The sequence below is a fragment of the Propithecus coquereli genome, unplaced genomic scaffold, assembly GCF_000956105.1.
Source record: "Propithecus coquereli isolate 6110/MARCELLA unplaced genomic scaffold, Pcoq_1.0 Scaffold47, whole genome shotgun sequence".
In the NCBI taxonomy this organism is placed as follows: Eukaryota; Metazoa; Chordata; class Mammalia; order Primates; family Indriidae; genus Propithecus; species Propithecus coquereli.
In genome coordinates this window covers 6,463,303-6,482,202 of record NW_012150507.1, presented here as the reverse complement: position 1 = coordinate 6,482,202, position 18,900 = coordinate 6,463,303, and the positions used below count along the sequence as shown (strand labels likewise).

The 18,900-nt window shown below is 46.6% G+C and overlaps 1 protein-coding gene across 1 annotated transcript in view; it reads right to left on the bottom strand.

Moving 5' to 3' along the window:
* Positions 1-6,683: 6,683 nt before the first annotated feature.
* IL31RA (interleukin 31 receptor A) overlaps positions 6,684-18,900 on the bottom strand; it is a 128,908-nt gene continuing 116,691 nt past the window's right edge. Inside the window, exons 7-13 of the mRNA XM_012655270.1 lie at positions 16,281-16,463; positions 15,279-15,380; positions 14,273-14,419; positions 12,349-12,489; positions 10,363-10,456; positions 9,279-9,360; positions 6,684-7,926 (exon numbers count right to left, since the gene is read on the bottom strand). Coding sequence (XP_012510724.1) covers positions 7,438-7,926; positions 9,279-9,360; positions 10,363-10,456; positions 12,349-12,489; positions 14,273-14,419; positions 15,279-15,380; positions 16,281-16,463 — 1,238 coding nt within the window. The 3' untranslated portion in view covers positions 6,684-7,437. The remainder of the gene's footprint in view (positions 7,927-9,278; positions 9,361-10,362; positions 10,457-12,348; positions 12,490-14,272; positions 14,420-15,278; positions 15,381-16,280; positions 16,464-18,900) is intronic.

The following is an 18,900-nucleotide window of genomic DNA, read 5'->3' as shown; positions in this document are numbered from 1 at the left end:
TGCAAATTGGATTAGAATGGATGGGTTTTTTCAATTCACAAGAATCCCTCGAGAGGCGGGATGGGTGCTGAGAAATCATACAAAGTTACGTATGGGCAAATAACTTCAAAAACAAAACATAAAAACCCTTCCAAAATGTTTAAGGACAAAAGACATACAATTAATGTGAAATGTGGCGATTTCAATGCATTCGCCTGTGGGTGGGCTCTCGGGACCCAGCATCTAGCACGCACGGCCCTGTCCCCACCAACTTTCGCTAACCCAGAGCTGCATCTGCCAGAGCCCGGCAGCCCAGCCGGCACTGGCCAGAAACCACCCTCTTCTCCAGCCCGTAACGGGGATGAGGGACATTTGACCAAGCTAATCTGAAAGGCTGGCTGGAGCCTCCAAACGAGGACAGGGAGGGACACAGCAGGCTTTGCGGAGGCTTGTCCAGGCCCTGGGCCATTGGGGGAGTGGCTGCCTCGTGACCCCAGTGACTCGGGAGGATGGGCCGCCTGCGATGAGGGCCTGGGTCATCTAAGGAGGCGAGACACGGCAAACTCTGAAGTCTGGGTCCCACACCCACCGCCTGGCTCGACGGTGAAACAGGTTGCAATGGATATCAGCTGCATGGTGAAGCAGGAGACAGTCCAGTTTGCTGCTGTTGTAAGGAAGGAACGTCTACTGGGTCGAGTCTCTGTGACGTGACCAGGGTTACTGAGGGGTCAGGGGTCCCAAAGAGCATTATGGGAAATGGGGGGCCCTGGAGCCTCATGGGAGGTGGATAGACCTCAGGACCAAGCCTGCCAAGGACGCAGGAGGAAGGGCCACCCGTAGGTCCCCAGCTCATGTCGCAGTCAGGAAAGGGGCTCCCTGAGGACAGAGTCGATCCATCACACTCAAGATACCACCAGCACAAGTGTGTAACTCTAAGGACGGGACAGGACCAGGAGCTGCACTGCAGGGTCACACCATCCCAGTTGGCCCAGGACTTTCAGGTTTTAGCATTCTGGGTCCCACATGCTGATGAACCCCTCAGTCCCACACAGCCAGTCACTCTAACTACAGCCAGGACTCCACTCAGCCACCAAAGTCACAAGCCAGGAGGCACAGCCATGGCAGGTAGGATGAGCAGGTGGCTATGGTAGACCCAGAAAAGAGGGTTTTGTTGCTTTGTTCTGTAGGGTCTTGCAAGCAATGAGCCAGAGCATTCCCGGTTTGTCACTGGGCCTGTGTCCTGATCGCACGACTGTGCAAAGCCCCTCTTTGCCCTCTCTCGCTTCCTCCCTGCTGCCCTCACTCCCACCTGCCTCCTGAGCTGGCAGCCAAGGCTGGTGGGCAGTGGGGAGGAAGCTGGGGTGACCATCCGCATTCATGCACACTGAGGATGGCTCTGCCTCGCTGAGGACTGGCCCCAACTCACACACACTGGTTCTGATGGCCAGACACACCGTGAGTGATCCTGGGTGCTCACAGAACCTGACCGTCTTCCCACCAGGTAAGTTAGCTAAGTGACTCTGACATGTGACGCAGCCCGAGCAGTTAAGATGCTGGTACAGGAACAGCACCCATCTAAGGGCCTTGCACTTCCACTCTGCTACGGGCAGCCAATGGGTCCCCCGGGCCACAGGCCTCAGAAGGACTGTCCTGAGCTCGTTCACTCAGAACTCTCCCAGGCAAGGGCTCGGGGAGGACTGGAAGGATGATATTCAGGCAGGAGGAGCCGGGGGTGGAGGGGGTAGGGGGGAATTCATTTTGTTGTTCTATTTGGGATTGCTCTTTTTAGAAGCTTTTGTCCTGGAGGTTTCTTGTTTCTGGTTTTTTTATGTTTGGTGGGAGAGGAACAGTGAGGAGACTGGGGCCTAGAGAAGGGAGAGGACTCTGATATATGACGGAAAATGCTGCTTCAGGTCCAAGACAAGATGCCTTTGGACAGAGTATTCTGCCTTTGGTCAAAGTAGAAAGTATTCTCTGGAACCAGCTCATGAGATTTCATGGAATTGTCAGCTTAGGAGGCTGTTATTTTACCATCAGGAAGGAAGTCAACAACCAGCAAGCCTGTCATTTTTCCTGGAACTCATATTTTTTCCTGCAGGACAACAAAGGCTGGCTGATAAAACATGTCTTGGGAGGGGCTCAACACCCAGATTCCTTAGCATATGCTGACTCACAGAGACAATGTTCAGCTTTGCTTCTGAGTAAATACATGTTATTTATTTCGAAAGGCCAACTGGAAGTTTTCTTGCACCCTTTGGGTCGTTTCCTAGAAAGGAAGATTTGAAACAAAGCAACTGTGACGTGCACACGTGGAGTCATGACAAGAGACTCCCATTCCTAAAAACGAAATTGGTGGCACACACATCTAGCTTCCCCTGAGCAACCCAGGGAGCCGTTGCTGACAGCAGGTTTTGCCCTCTCCCGCAGTTGTGGCCCTTGCCTCTCCCCGGCCCTTCTCACCAGCACAGAGCAGGCATCTAGGACAAGGTAGCTGGGCACGGAGCTCAGCACAGGTGGCTAAAGTGGTCTCGGGGCTCTTCCAACACGAACTGGGGGAGTCGTGCTTCTCAGCAAACTCCCCAGTGACCCCAGTGTCCGGTGAAAGCTGCGGAGGGCATGAGGACTGCTAATATCCTTTGTCACACTCCATTCTCTGGACTCCACCCCACAATAAGAGTGCAAGACACTGACATGCCACACTCTTCGATTACAAATAGGCCTTGTCGATAATTAACATTTACATAAAACAAAAAAATACCTAAGTATGAAATTTCTTTTTTTAAATGCTCTACAAAAATGAACCAAACGACAAAGTCCACGCATTGTGCTAAAGTCCCGCTAAGGGCCTCTAATTTCTTGCAGCTCAGCTGGTCTCTAATACCCCCAGGAGTGTGGAGGAAGAAGGTTCTGTAACGTAAACACAGGGACATGTAGACCGTAAAATACAGAGGGCAAAAGTTTAGCTTCACAAGGATTAAAGCGACATAAATAACTATAAGGTTTTATTAACTATTCTCGATAAACTGGCAAAATCCAGTTTATAGTCGTAAACAGCTGATCATCAGTGGGAAAGGACACAGGACCCCTCATACATCTCCGATGATGTTGTAAATCAGATAGCCTTTTTTGGGATGCATGCAGTCATGCAATATGTGACAATAGCCATAAAACTTTGACCCAGCAATTCCACTTTTGGAAACAGCCCCAAGGAGATAGGACAAAGGTGAGAAAAGAAAATTTTATACAAAGGTGTTTTGTGCACAGGAGGACATTTAAAACAATCCTGTCAACTAAGGGAGGCCTTAGCAAACCACTCAATGCAGACACACTGTGTTGTGTGTGGCCATTCGAAATGCTGTGTTCGCGCAAGAATTTCACATAGGAAATAACTAAAGTAAAGGGAGAACACAATGTATTCAACGGGTAACTTGGAATTAGGTGAGAAAGTATATAGGTACACAGAGATCATATCAAGAGTGAATTAAGGATGATATAAATAATTGGTATTTAGAGCTCTTGGGATTGTTGTTGTAAAGTTGAGCCCCAAATTTTAAATTGAAAAAAAAGCGACATCTGGAGCCATCTACAGATGCTGAGTCTCACCCGTGCAAATGCCGTGGGCAGAGGTTAGCTCAGGGCAGGATTCCTTAGCCTCGGCCCTGCTGACGTTTTCAGGCAGATGCTTCTTTGCTCTGAGGGCTGCTGTCCTGTGCACGGTGGGATGATAGCAGCATTGCCAGCCTTTACCCACTAGATGCCAGTAGCACCTTCCCGGTTGTGACAATCAAAACCATCTCTAGGCATTTGCCAAATGTCTGCGGCTTGTGGGATGGGAAGCAAAGTCACTGTGGTTGAAAACTACTGGCTAAGCGATAAACAGCCGCCAGCTCTCCACCCTGACTATGGGAAGGGGACTGGACATCGCGAGGGCCGTGGGAGCCAGACAGTGTGTGTTCTTCTACAGGGGGCAGTACTCAGGTGGAATCCAGAATGACATATCCTGTTTCTTTTTAATTAGCAGCGAATTCAAAGTTAAAACATAGTGCAGCCTGAGCTTCACATCCGTGGGCTACAGCAGGTGACCATAAACTTTTCTGCGAAGGGCCAAATGGTGAACATTTTAGGCTTTATGGGACAAACTGTCTCTGTTGCAGCTACTCAGCTCTGCCTGTGTGGGGGGCAAGCAGCCATAGATGATACATAAATAATGGGCATGGCTGGGTTCTAATTAAGCTTTATTTGTGGACACTGAAATCACACAATATTATTCTTCCTTTGATTTTGTTTTCAACCATTTAAAAATGTCAATATCGCTTTTAGCTCACAGCCTGCATTTGGCCCACAGGCGGCAGCAGCAGTAACTAGGGGGTGTCGAGGGGGGCTGGAATCAGACTGGGGGGTCTGGGTGGACCAGCACAGCCTTGCCCCGCACACAGGGAGCCCCGAGGGATCCACACTGGAGGCCTCTCCTGTCCCATCCCCCCCCCCCACACACACACACACACACTGTGTTTTCACACTGCTGCCTCCTAAGACACCAGAAGGAAGGGATCGCCTTTTTTTTGAAACCACAGATTGGCTTCTCTGCCATTCTTTTAAAGTTTTCTGCTATTATTGTAAAAGGCAGGCCACGAATAGGGCACTAACCTAGCTGTTTACATGCTTCCCAGAGCCCCAGAAAACTCTTTAATGGACATTTTATCCATTTTTAATGACCTTGCTAAACACGAGCCTTCCTGTTTGTGTTCTCAGCAGGGTCTCTGACAGTAAATAGAAAATGCACACGGCCTTCCCCAGCCACAGGGGCAGCCCACGGCGCCGGGAGTGGGGACTGGAAGTGGGGACAGAGTGCTGGAGGGCCAGCTGTGAGGCCCGCTGCATGCGCTGCAGGGGATCCTGGGAACTGCTCCTCTCACTGGCAGGAAACCTGGCTCCTGCGAAACCACCTCGGGCCCAACTAGAACAGAACAGAGAGCGCCATCTTCCCACCCCTTGAAGTTGGCAAAAATATGGAAAATGATCAACGGAGGCTGATGGACAGGGGAGAAAGGAATGAAAAGAAATAAGAAATAAAAGAAAGAGTTAAAAAAATGAGCAGAAAAAGATGCAGAAGACAGAGACAAGAGGGAAGGGAGAGAAGAGGAGAAATGGAACAGGAAGGGCCGAGGGGTGTTCACCAGCTATACACAGAAGACACTCCGGCTTCGATGATGGGGGCCAGAGGCAACGTCTCCGTCTCTGGAACACACTCACGGGAGCCATTCGGGACCCTTTCTCTATCTCCAGCCATCGAATCCTTGGAATTTAGGTTCTAAAGCCTCATCCAGTTGTGAGACAGACAATTGTGGAGGACTCATTCGGCTCTCTCCTCTCCCCCACCTCCCACAGGACTTGAGAGGGTTCCCCCAGCTGGAGGTGGGCAGGGGGCCAAAGGGGAGAGAGAACAGTTGTGGGGGTACCTGTGCCTCCCCCCTCCCTGGGCCAAGACAGAAAGCGAGGCTAGAACCTCCCCATAAGTTCACGAATCCAAAGGTGGACAGGGCCCCATCTGGAACTCTAGGACAGCAGGCTCACAGAAGTGCCAAGCCACCCGGAGGCAGTGGGAGAGTAGGTATCAGGGCAGCCTTTGGTTTGGTCCCTTTCTACACCCAAGATTGGGTGCAGGACAAAGGGACAGGAGGGCTGACCTAGGTCTGTTCCCCAGTGCCCTGCCTCAGGCCTCCTCATTCCTTGATGAATCTGTAGTCACCATCCTGTAAACCAGGGCTGAAGAGTTGGGGGGCTGGGGGGCAGCCACTTGAGATTTAATGAGGACCCTCATTTAGATGTAATGAGGAGGGAGCTTCGGGAGAGCAGCCACACCTTCCTGTGCCCACAGTTAGGAGGCAGCAATGGGTGGAGGTGAGTGGCAGGTCACTCAACAGGGACAGGTGGGGCCAAGGCACATACACAAGACCAGTGACATAACCATGGCTGGATGAACACAGGATCCCAGACGACTCCACTGAGTGGCTGGCTCTGCCCCACGAATGTCACTCCATCGAATGTCCTCTGGCCTCAGAACCAGTCCCAGGTAGGACAGGGGAGGTCAAAATCCCAAATGGGACTGATTTATAAACCCAAAGCAACCCCTAAATCACCAAACTGGGTTGAGGTTACTTCCAAGTGTCAGGGTTTTGGGCTAGAAACTAATTTTATTGATAGGAAAGTAAAGTGAAGTTTTGCACAACTGAATTGGTGGCTGGTGAAAGTTCATGCCTGGGACACAAGTACTGACTTCTTGAACTCTCCTAGAAAAAGTACTATCAGTCTTCCTGGCGGGCAAATGCTGGGTCATTGCACCTTGGGCCACTCACTTGTCGCCTCACCTGCCCCTGATCTCCCCAGGCTCCCAGTGACCTCCCCCAATGCTGACTCTATGGCTGTGGTCACCGTAGGAGCCCAGAGCCAGCTGCACCGTTCCCAGTCTCAGTGGCTGACTCCTGCAATCGGCACGTGCTCGAAAGGCTCCACTGTCACGAGCTCTGTGCTTAGCTGGAGCAAAGGAGCAGAAATCCTTGTGTTGGAGCCGCAAAGTTGCTAAACATTGCATGTTCCCAGGCCTGCTCAGCTACTTCTGGGAAGAGGCCGCTTGAGGGTATGCTCAGTAAGCATTCCTGGGCTCTGAGCCAGCGTGAGGGGCCAGAGTCCCTGTACGACAGCACTGCAATGTCTGGTGCCTTTCTACTGCCAGGCTCAGGGGCAAGATGGGAGGGCAGCAGAGCTGGGAGGTGGCCTGGAGACTGGCAGACCTGCACCCAGCAGAGTCCCCTCCCCGGCACCCCTCTGGGACCCTCCCTCCTTCCTTGATTTGTTAGCAGTCACTGTGCTGTAAATGCGGGTGAAGAGTCCAGGGTGCGGTGTTGCTGCAGACACTTGAGATTTAATGAGGATTAGGAGAAGCCCCAGCCACGCCCTTAGGAAGGTCCACTCCATTTCCGGCCCCTCTGTGTAGGGAGAGTAACATTTCAGGGCTGTCTCAGAGGGGAAGCCCAGAGCCCAGGCTCCCACCAGACCAAGGACCAATTAAACAACCATCCTCTGGTGACAGGGAAAGGCCCTCCTGGAACTCTGTGGAGGAGCCCCAGCAAAGGCTGTGACCACGACCCCATTTCTGGGGAGCCAGGTATGTCCAACTCAGGAATCCTTTGGGCTCAGAACCTGGGCTTGTCCTTCAAAGTCAATCTGTCAGGAGGCCTTCGTGACAGCCTGCTTTCTGAACACAAGACAAGAAATTGCTTTTCCTCTACAAAGCACTGGGGCTTCTTACCATCCCTCCTTCTTCCCAGCACCAGTTCACATCTGTGTCAGCCAAGCTTAGCTAGCAGCTCGGGGGCAGGGGGACGGTGAGGAGGAGCCATGGAAACGTGGTGGTATTTTCTCTAGGCAAAGGTCATCCACACCGAGGCTCCAAGGGTCTCATGGCACGGTGGCATTTAAACTTCTCTTGGTGTGCTCTGGAAGTCTTTCAGACACAAGAAATTCTCTAGTTGTCACTGAATTTTTCAAATATGGATTTGGTGCTCCTTCCTCACAGAGATTGTCTGGCCCTAAACTCGGACCAGAAAAGAGAAGTTGCTCTTTGGCTTCTGAGCAGGTCCCTTCCGGCATTCTCAAACGCAGGTGTTGTGATTTTCTGGGAGGAATCTCAGTGGAAACCAGGGACTCCTCAAAACTCTTCCCTGGGGGACAGTCAGGCCTGTAGGGGTAAGTCATGTACTCATTCTTTTCCTCTTCCAAAATGTTTTCCTGACTCTTTCCAGCTTCCTCTATAGAAATGTCTTCCAGAAAATTCTCAAAGTTCACCACCAACTTGTCAATAAGGTCACTGGGGGTAGAATATGGTTTTAGGATCCTGTCTTCTTCCAGGTTCACGGAGTCATCAAATTCCTTCAGATTTAGTTTATTCTGGACAAGAAAAAGGGACATCCCAAATGATCATTTAGGGGCTACACTTGATGTAGCCAAAAGCTCATCAGGCTTGGGACACCAGATGCCCCACTCTTGAACAGCACCCCACATTCCTCCCAGGCCCAGAAGTGGTGACCAGTCATCTCCACGAGCCCTTTGACGGGAGCTGGGAAAGAGTGGCCCGTTTCCTGGGAAACAGCACCCTGTATTCAAACAATTTCTTCTTCTAGAGAACTGAAGGCTATTTTCCACATAATCGTATGTTCATAAAACCCCAGTTAAGATGGAAGCATTAAAGTTAGAGCCCTTATAAATGGAAAAACCACAATTAGAAAGACAGACTTGCCTAACATCACCAGAAAATCAAAGGTGGCCTCATGGCAGCGACAGCATCTTTATCGTTTTTGTATCCCTAGGGCTTAGCCCAGTGCCAGGCATGCAATGGGTGACTAATAAGTGCTTGATGTAGAGCCCCAACCTACAGATTATTCAAAAAACATTTTAGGCATCATACAACATTGCCTATGAATTCACTTACTCTTAAGTAACTTTTCATATGTAGTAAAGTAAATAGGGTAATGTAAGACTGATAACGGAGAGGAGAAATTAGAAACAAAGTCCACTAACAAAAATATCCACATTTAAAAATAACTTTGAGTTGCAATGAAGACCAATATTTAAAATTTGTAGATCAAAGAAAAACTGGAGAATGTCTTTCAATAATAAAGATTGAAAGGTTATATTTGACTGGACTTATTTCTACTTAAGCAAGAAATTAAACCTTAAAAATTTCTTAACAGTTTTCAATTTAAAAACTTACGAAAAGGAGGGCTTCTACTTCAGGAATATTCACTCAAAAACCCCAATGCCAGTTGAATAAAGTTTGACTCTAACTTTCCCGATGTGAGAAAAACACCTCAAGGCAGCCTGTAGACAGCTCTGCCTATCAACACCCCCTCGGGATCCAGACTAATTTGCTCTTGGCTGCTTTTCAAATGGCCTCAACTCTTACAGCCAGGCCCTGTCTCCCTCCAATTAGACAGTCAAGTCAAGAAGGGTAGGGCTGGGGTCTGTCATCTGTGGCATCCTTTATGGGACCAGTTCCATTCTGGAAACACACTGGTCCTCATGAGCCTAGTGAAGCCCCTCCCTCTTGTCCAAAGCATGAGGTCCAAGTCGTTCCAGGAAGGCTGATTCCATCTGCTCCCCCAACCACTTCCTGGGACTTTTCAACCTCAAGTTCTCTTCACGTGAAAAGCTCAGCCCAGGACTCCGCCCCATCTCCATCCACCCTGCCCACATCCTACAACCAGCCTACACAATGATTTCCTTAATAAAAATAGGTTTACCTTGAAATCATCTCCATGCCATGTGGCTATACTACTTTTGGCAGGATTGGGGACATTGGGCCAACACAGGTGAGTCAATTTGCTAATAAGAGATAAGAGTTTAAAACAAGAAGTGAGTCCAGAGAGCATTTTATACATACTGTATAGCTGAGCTGAAAGAGTGAGGTTTTGCTGAGAGGAACTGCATGGCCCCCTATTAACTTAGGGCCTCCTGATAGAAATCGGGAAAGGGAAGTATAATCGTTTGGAGAAGTGGGTAACGCCTGGGAACTTGTCACAATTGCAAATTCTTAGGCTTCACCCCAGAACCATGGAATGAGAAACCCTTGGGGTGGGGCCTGATTCTGATGCATGCTAAAAGTTAAAATGATTTCTTAAGTGCATAATGTACAAGAATTTGTGCTGGTGGATTGATTACAACCTATGCTGGTAACTGAGGTTGCATTAGCTTGACCATTAACTAAGCGCAGCTGCTTGGCAGAGAAAGCCCACAACGGTTCCATTTGGAGAGAGAGCTCTCCCAGGGAAGAACCATCAGGGTAGCATGGGCTCACTGCAGAGAGAAAGCACAAGACCATGAAGACACGCTTGCTTCCCCACAGTGACCAGCACGGGCAGGACAAAGGCCCCTACAGCCAGCCCTGCGACAGTGCACTGCAAAAGCAAGCAACAAGTTTGTGCCAGCATACAATGGCTAGCACTCTAACTCCATGAGATGCTGCTCCCTGCTCTAGCTGCGAGAGAGGCTTGCAAGAAGGCCTCTGGACGATGAGACAAAGGGCTTCTAGTCTCAGATTGTAAATGCAACAGAGGAAGCCTATGGGACAGCTGGCACTCTCCTGGCCTCCAAATGGCCTGGACCTGGTGCGTGGAGCTCTGGGAGGTGAAAGTCCTCTTGCTTGGTCAGACCTGTGATGAGCCGCAGAGTATAGCCTCTAATAATCTCAATAAATACGTACCAAATGAATAAATGAATGAACACCCCCTTAATAGTACAGTGTCCTCTCCTACAAAGCACCCATGATGCCTTCCACCCCTTTTTGTCCCTGGTTTTCAAGGCACCCACTGCTGCCTATAAACTCACTTGGGTTTTTTGAGACCATATGCCACTGTCAGGATGATGAGACTAAGAAGCCCTCCTCCAGTCAGAGAAGTTATAAGGAACATCTCAAAGACACCTTTGGGAAAAGGAGAACAAAAGTCAGTAGTAAGTTCAGTTCCTCACTTTCTTAACAAAAATCAAAGATTAACTTTTTCTTCTAGTAGCTTCAGCAACACAATTTCTTATTAGTTTTCTTTCAATTAAATTCACTTTCTTTTAATTAAAAGAACCCTGGGATTTGCAGCTCCCTATCCAGTTGTCTTCTCCCTGCATGAGACATTGTGTTCGCCAAGCCCATCTTCCAACTTAACTCATTCAATGAATATTTATTGAGCATGTAGTATTTGCCAAACACTATCTGGGTAATTAAACAAATAGCAATAAGCTACAAATACAAGATCCCTACTCTTATGGAGCTTGTGTTCTGGTAAAGGATACAGACATTAAATAACATAAGATGATTTCAGATAAAACAGGATAATAAGATAGAGAGAAACTGGCGTAAGGTGGAAGGGAGGGTAGCAACTTTAGATAGGGTGGCCAAGGAAGAAGTGAAATTCAAGCTGATCTTAATAATGAGAAGGAGCCAGCCATGCAAAAGTATTCTAGGCAGAAGGAACGGTGGATGCAAAACTTTGACACAGGAACAAGATGAGGAACATAAATGGAGGCAAAAAGCAGCAGGTGATGAGGTCAGATGATGAAGGACCCTGAAAGCTATAGGAAGGAGTTTGGATTTTCTTTATAATACAATAAAATTCACTGGTGGGTTTTAAGCGGGGCATCCAGGGTTTGAAACTGTGGCTGCTGTGTGGAAAATGGATTGTAAAGGATCAGAGATGGACACAGGGTGATCTATGATCTATAGACCAGGAAACTTCAAGGCTCTCAGGTAGGCTCTTGCCTTCATTTTGCCCCTTCAAGAAATTCCCATGAGCTGATGCAATTTGTGCCTAGTGTTATGAAAATATAACATGATTCTAAAAGATTTTAAACAGTAAGATCAAAAAGAGTTCCAAAAAGGCAATCTTAATCCATAAAAACAGAACATGTTTTCTATGTAAAAACACATGCTATGCTCACATTTTCCAGAGCTATAAAGCTATTTTATTCTTTAAAAATGTGATAAAACAGGCTTTCATGAATATTTCAAGCAGACAATTTTTACCTTGACCAGTTATTGCAAAACTTGGCAATGTTCCTTCATTTTTACTCTAAACAGTTGTTCATTCCTTAAAACAGTTTTAGTATATACTTAAAAATCAAATCTATGTCACTCAAGGACTTGGCAAAATTAACATATTTCTGTGTTTTTCCCATTCTCCTTCCTTCTTTCTGCTTCATCTCACTTCTCGTTCCATGTTCCTTTTCTCCTGAACATCTCCCTTAACCAACCATCATATGCAGCTACATTATATTTTACGTTACTTCTGGTAGCTGTTAAAATTTCTTGCTCCCTAGTTTTTAATGCAAAAGCTGGTAAGTCCGACGTATCACTGATATTTTTGTCCAAAAAAACTTCACAAATGAGATGAGGTTAAGCCCCTTCCTGTGGGCTTGGTCAACCAGGGTTTTCTCTCCAAGGCCCTGTAGTGTAGTAGTATCCTCTGACTTGCAGAAGGCAGTGACTATAAGCTTGGGGACAGCTTTGGGGCAGGACTTGGCAAGGTGCTGAGGCTGAAGCTAGCATTAACTAGACATCTCCTCCTGGAGATGACTGGTGGCTGCCCATGAGGAAGGAGCAAAACGACCAGTCTTTCCAAATTCTGCTCTCAGTTTGCCTGCTCTCCCTCCTGTCTCCTCACCATGTGCCTTCCAGGAGGGTCAATGAGCCAGAGAGCAGAATGGCTCCTCTCACCTAGGTACTGCCATTCATTGGGCTTCCACCCGCCTTTGGAAAACCCCATTTCTCATTGACCTAAGGTAAATGTCAAGGAGAGGTACTCAGGGCTTGACAGAAATACTCACTGATTGACAATGTCTTAAACTTTATCGTTGTCCCATTGGCTCCCCCAGCACTGGTGCTGGCCATGACCTGAACAGTGTAAGAGGTCTTTCGTGTCAGGGACTCCAGGCCATACTGCAGCATGCTGGAGTTGACTGTCTTGGCTAAAGAAAAAACATAGAAGTCAAACACCACAGGCAAGCCAGACTAAAAACTGTGTTTTAGTAGCACCAAAATAAGAACAATTGGAACCTGTAATTCCAAGGTTGGCCATCTCATACTCCAACCCCTATGCATGTTCTGCTTAAAATTAGCCTAGCAGGATGGATCAAAGTCCTAAATATAAGAGTTAAAACTATAAAAACTCTTAGAAAACAACATAGGGTAAAATCTTCATGACCTTGAATTTCACAATGGTTTCTTATATATGATGCCAAAGTCACAAGTAGCAAAATAGGTTAAATTGGATTTCATTAAAATTAAAAGCTTTTTTGCATCAAAAGAACAATATTAGGAAAATAAAAAGACAACCCACAGATAGGAGAAAATATTTACACATCATACATGCGATAAGGAGCTTATATCCAGAATATATAAAGAACTCTCATAACTCAACAACAAAAAGACAAACAACCCAATTTAAAAATAAGCAAAGAGATTAAAAAGACATTTCTTCAAAGATGATATGCAAATGGCCAACAACTACATGAAAAGATGCTCAACTTCGTTAGTCATTAGGGAAATGCCAATCAATGAGATACCACTTCTCACCCAGTAAGATAGCCATAATAATTTTTTTAAATGAAAAGTAACAAGTGTGGATAAGGATACAGAGAAGTTGAAACCCTCACATATTGCTGGTAAGAATGTAAAGTGGTGTAGTCACTATGCAAAACAGTTTGGTGGTTCCTCAATAAGTTAAACTGGAATTACCATATGATTCAGGAATTTTACTTGTAGGTATATACCCAAAAGAATTGAAAGCATGGATTCAAACAGATATCTGTATACCAATGTTCACAGCATCACTATTCACAGTAGCCAAAAGGTTGAAACAATTGATGAATGGATAATCCATTGATAATTCGCCAACTGATGAATGGATAAACCAAATAGGGACTATCTATATGATGAAATATTATTCAGTTGTGAAAAGGAATGAAATACTAATTCATGCTATAACATGGGTGCACTTCGAAAACATTATGCTAAGTAAAAGAAGCCAGACACAAGGCCACATATTGTATGATTCTATTTATATGAAATACCCAGAATAGGCAATCCCCATAGAGACACAAAGTAGTTTGGTCGTTACCAGGGGCTGTGGGAAGACAGGAATGAGGAGTTACCAATTAATGGGTACAGCTCTTCTATTTGAGTGAAAATAAAAAGGTTCTGGAAATACATAGTGGTGATGGTTGCACAACATTGTCAATATCCTTAATGCCCCTAAATTGTACACTTTCGAATGTTTAAAATGGTAAATTTTATGTTACATAACACAAAAATTTTAGTCTAAACAGAAATCCAAGCTAATCCAGAATTTAGGATGTCAGGAGATATTACGGACTCAAGAAAAAGAGCACGACTTGGCAGTGGGCAGTAGAAGTCATGGTACGCGGTCTGTCCCCCTCCACTCTTTAAGCCAGGGATACCCTTTCCAGGAACAATGGAGCTCCCAGTAGGTCAGCTCGTTCATGGCCTGACCAGTACAAATCATATCAACTCCTCCCATTCCTACAGGACTTTCGGGTTCTGTCACTTTGCTCTCATTTAAACCCCCAAACCTTGAAAAGGTGGGTACTCTTGGCCCCATTTTCAGAGAGGATCAAAGAAGCTAAGTGACTCATACAAGGTTGCAGGTCACAACCATGGCCGCCACCCTATAATAGGTCTATCCATAGATTCTACATGGCGTTTTTTCATCCTGGCTATGGGCACACTCACAGAATTCTTTTCCATCTTCGGCTTGGCAAAATATGGTGTAGTTACTGATGATACCATTTCTCTTACTCTTGGGAATCTCTTTCCATGCGATTGTGACTGTCTTCACACCAATGTCCTCCACCTTGGTCACAGGACCTTCTGTTGGAACTGGAAAGGACAGGGAGATAAATGATAAACACTGAATCACACCCCAGCAGATCCTCCTCCCACCATGGCTCGGGCCAGTACTCAGACCAAAACCACAGGGCTGGAGGTGGGAGGTGAGGGCGGGGCAGAGAATTAATGAATCAACTTCTTGGGAAAATTATTTTCTGATAAGAACAAATACAACCCTTGATCTTAGCCAAAAGGCCGAGAAGCAATGGGAACATTGTTTTCTGGAGTCACCCATCTTGAGAAGAGAAGTGACATCAAAGACCAGAGAAAAAGTACTTCCTTATAGACCTCTCGCTCCAATTTGGTACTCAGCTTTTCCATTCATATCTGTAAAGTGTAGGTATTATCAAATAGTTGATTTATATGCCTCCATGGGCTACATTTGAGTGGCGGATATTGTCCAGTGTTGAATCTGGAAGATGTGAACTTCCAAAAAGATGAGTATAAACTCTGAGCAATTCACCAGTAAAGCTCCTGCTTATTGCTATACAATTAAAAATAAATTTTTATCATCCCTAACTTATGATGAACTCTCTTAGGCTCCCTGAGTTGGTCTTAATTAAATGTTATTTCTGGTCAGAGCTGTATTTGCACTAGGCGTTTGTGACTTTGGGTAAGTTATTTCACCTCACGGAGCCTGAATTTTCCAATTGTGAAATGAGGGCATTGGACTTGATGATCTTTAGTGTCTACCTCAACTTTGAAATTCGGCAAATCCATAACCTGACCCCGGTCGTGTCAAACATTCATAGGTCCCTACAGGAGGAAGGCGCAGCACAAACGGGCCCTCTCTGCATGCTGGACAGGCCCCAGGGTTTCCTGTCCCCCACAGGGCCTTGTCCATACATACCACCTTCTTTGGCATAAGCCTGAATGGAATATGGCTCGCCCACTTGGTCTTGCAACACTGGATACACAGAGATGTTATAGCACCAGAAAGGTTTCAATTTATCTGGAAAAAAAGGAAGAAAAAAAAATAAGCATAAGTACAGAGCATGGCAGAGTAGAAAGAATACTGGACTAAGAGTTATGGCCTAAGACTTATGGAAGATATTCCATTTCTCTACAGTTTCCACATCTGGAAAACAAGGAGGTTAGGTTGGATGGTCTCTAATGTCTATTGCTGCTCTAAGATTTTATAATTAACTCATAGAACTGAACCCTGTTCCACTCTGACAAAATTACAGAGCCATCCAGGAAGAGAAAAGTAAGAGATCCGGTCCCTTCTCCATCACTGATGTTATCATGTATTTTGGGGCCACTGCAGAACAAAACTGAATCCTTCAGTTAATAGCATATCTCGCTGGAGAACTCAGATAACACAAATTCTAGCCTCTCTACCTGCCTGCGTCCCTGCATGCCTATCACTCTTCAAATGGATGCTATTCAGCATCAGGAAATGGTCAGAGGGATGGGATTGAACAGGTAAAGCCTCACTCGTGCATCGTACATGGGGCAGGGACTGTCCTGAAAAGAAGGCTGTTCCCTATATCAATCACCTGGGGAAAGGGCCTGGCTCTTAAATAGGTGACCAGAACTGAAGGCAGTGTCCCAGGTAGGACAGATGGGATCGAAACTCTGGTGTAATCTAAAAGATAATCAGAACATCTGAGAAGGACTCTCTTTTGGTGAGTCTTAACATGGTGTTTTCTGCCTGATCTGATACCCACAGCTTTCTGTGCCAACCTTGCCTGGGAGACGCCAGCAAGTGTGTCACTTCCCTAAGCTTGCATGAGCTTGTCAAACGCTATTAACCACATTATAGCTTTGAAGCCAAAGTTAAAGATTTCAAAATTGATGAAAATGAAACCAAATCTTGCCAGATGGAACTTGTGAGTTCTGCACTGGATACCTTGCTGGATTGTCCAGTTCCTGGCCTGAGACACAGACTCCCAGGAAAAAGCAGAGGGCTCTGCGTCCAAATCTGGGAACCACTCAACCATCCATGTGTCCACCTCCGGATCAGAGCTTTGCCACTCCACCACCAGCTGGTCCTGAGCAAGGCAGGCCTGCACGACCTCAATGCACCGAAATGCTGCAAGGAGAGAAAAGGATGGCTTCACAGCTACCCAACTCATCCCCAGATGCACCAACCACACTGGCACCTGTGCATTGCCCAAACTGTAAAACAAGGTCAAAGTTCAGAATCTCCACTGCAGCCTGCCATGGTGCTATTTTCATCCCTTTTATTGTATCCCTTTGCCTTATGCAACACCTTTGATGATTAAGTACCTTCTTAATCTTCCTTTACCTCCTCAAATTGACCTGTTTTCAGAAAAAGGATCTCACTAGAGAGCTGAGAACTAAAAGATTTACCTTCCAAAGGTGTTTCTGCAAGTCAAAAGAAAGCAAACCTGAGACAAAGAATAGATCTCCAAAGGTGGAATTTCAGGCACCAGTAATGTGGCTGGGAAGGTGGGAGATGGTGACCCTAAAGTCACAGCAGGGAGATGGCTTCACACTTTAACTATATAGGGTAGCCCTACACAAACAGGATATGGATTCCTATCCTCAAAGCAGCAAGAATTGTGTCTGCACCAGAAAGATAAAGACACATCCATCCAAAGTTCCTAGACATGGATCAGCATGTAAATATGTAATTGGCAACATTTTCTGCAGGACTGGCCAAAAACTCATCTCTGGGAACAGGCCACAAGGATTCCTTTAATAGCGTGATTTCAAATCCAATATCTGGGATTTAATCAGAATCAGAGAGATATCTTATTGAAAATGTACTGAACACACAGAACAAAGAAGACCCATTCGGAGGTGCCGTGAGGCAGAGAGGGAGGCACAGGCCAGCAGGGCTCAGAGATTACAGGGTGGGGCTTCCCCCTCCTCGCCCCTCCTCGCCTCCTCAGCACCTGCGGAACCTCAGCCTCCAAACCAGAACCCACAGGAAGTATGTTGCAATAAACATTAAAGACAATCCCGATCAGGGAGGAAGAGTGTCCTGTTAAAAAAAAAAAAAAAGGAAAGGAAAGGAAAAAAAAAAACAAAACCAAAAAGCCTTCTGAAGCTGGAAGCCTAGGCCAAAATGTAGGAATTTGCGGTGGGAACTGGGTGTCTTGCTTTCTGCTACCCCTCAGCAACAGCCCCAGCAGGCTGGCTGCATATTTAGGAGTCTTGTTCTTGTAAGCCACAGTTTATGGGTCCTTTTCCCAAACTAGGCCTTTAAGAAACACTCCAGCTGCTAGTCCTAGAAGGAAGGCCAGGTAGTTAGTTAACCTGAAAAGGTAGCTCTGAGAAAGGGCAGCTGAGGCATGAAGGAAATGTGAAGCGAGAAAAGGGGCAGGGGCCAGGGCCAGGAGCACAGAGCCTGGATGTCAACCCCACCTACTCTCTAGCTCCCTCCTCCCTGTCTTCCTGCTCACAGCCTCCCAGCGTCCTCAGCCAGTCCCAGCTGAAAGTCATTGCTGGAGCTTTGAAACCTTCCCTAGACTCTTCCAGTAGGCAATGTCGGTGCTCCACCCAGACCCTCTCAGATTCCTTCTTACTCTTTGTGCATGTTACCTGGTTGGGATAACTTTGAGATGTCACTTACACTCCAGAGTCTCCCTGCGGGATCTGGCAGGAACCACCCTAACCCAGCACTTCTATCTCAGATTGCACCTGTTATGGGTTGAATTGTGTCCCCCCAAAAAGATATCCCCAGTACCACAGAATGTGACCTTCTTTGGAAATAGGGCCACTGCAGATTTAATCAGTTAAGATGGTAGGCCCTTAACCCAATGACTGGTGTCTTTATGAGAAAAGAGGAATTTGGCTGAGCATGGTGGCTCATGCCTGTAATCCCAGTGCTTTGGGAAGCCAAGGCAGGAGGATCACTTGAGGCCAGGAGTTTGAAACCAATGTGGGCAACATAGTGAGACCCCATCTCTATAAAAAAATTTTTAAAAGAATTAGACAGGTATGGTGGCACACACCTGTAGTCCTAGCTACTCAGGAAGCTGAGGTGGGAGGATCGCTTAAGCCCAGGGGTTTGAGATTATAGTGAACTAAGATTGCACCACTGCACTCCAGTCTAGGTAACAGAGTGAGGCACCTTATGTCTTAAAAAAAAAAAGTAATTTAGAAACAGAGACACACAGGAATGTGAAGGCCAAGGTAGAGATTGGAATTATTGGAGTTACTGGAGCTGCCACAAGAAGCAGGAAGAGGTAAGGAGGGATCCAGCATGGAGCGTGGCCCAGCCAATGCCTTGATCTTGGACTTCTAGCCTGCAGAACGAGACAATAAACTTCTGTTTCTAGCCTGGCAGTCTGTGCTGCTTGGTTAGCAGCCCTAGGAAAATCAGATAGCACCTTTGGCTCAGCCGCCTCCCTCTTCCTGGCCTGCTTCCTTTTCCGGTCTCCCTGGAGGCACTTTCTCAATAAATGACTTGCCCACAAATCCGGACCTGAAGATGAGCCAGTGCTGGCTCCTAATCTCACACTCCTTCTCCTCACTGGAGCTCTGAGGAGCAGGAGGAG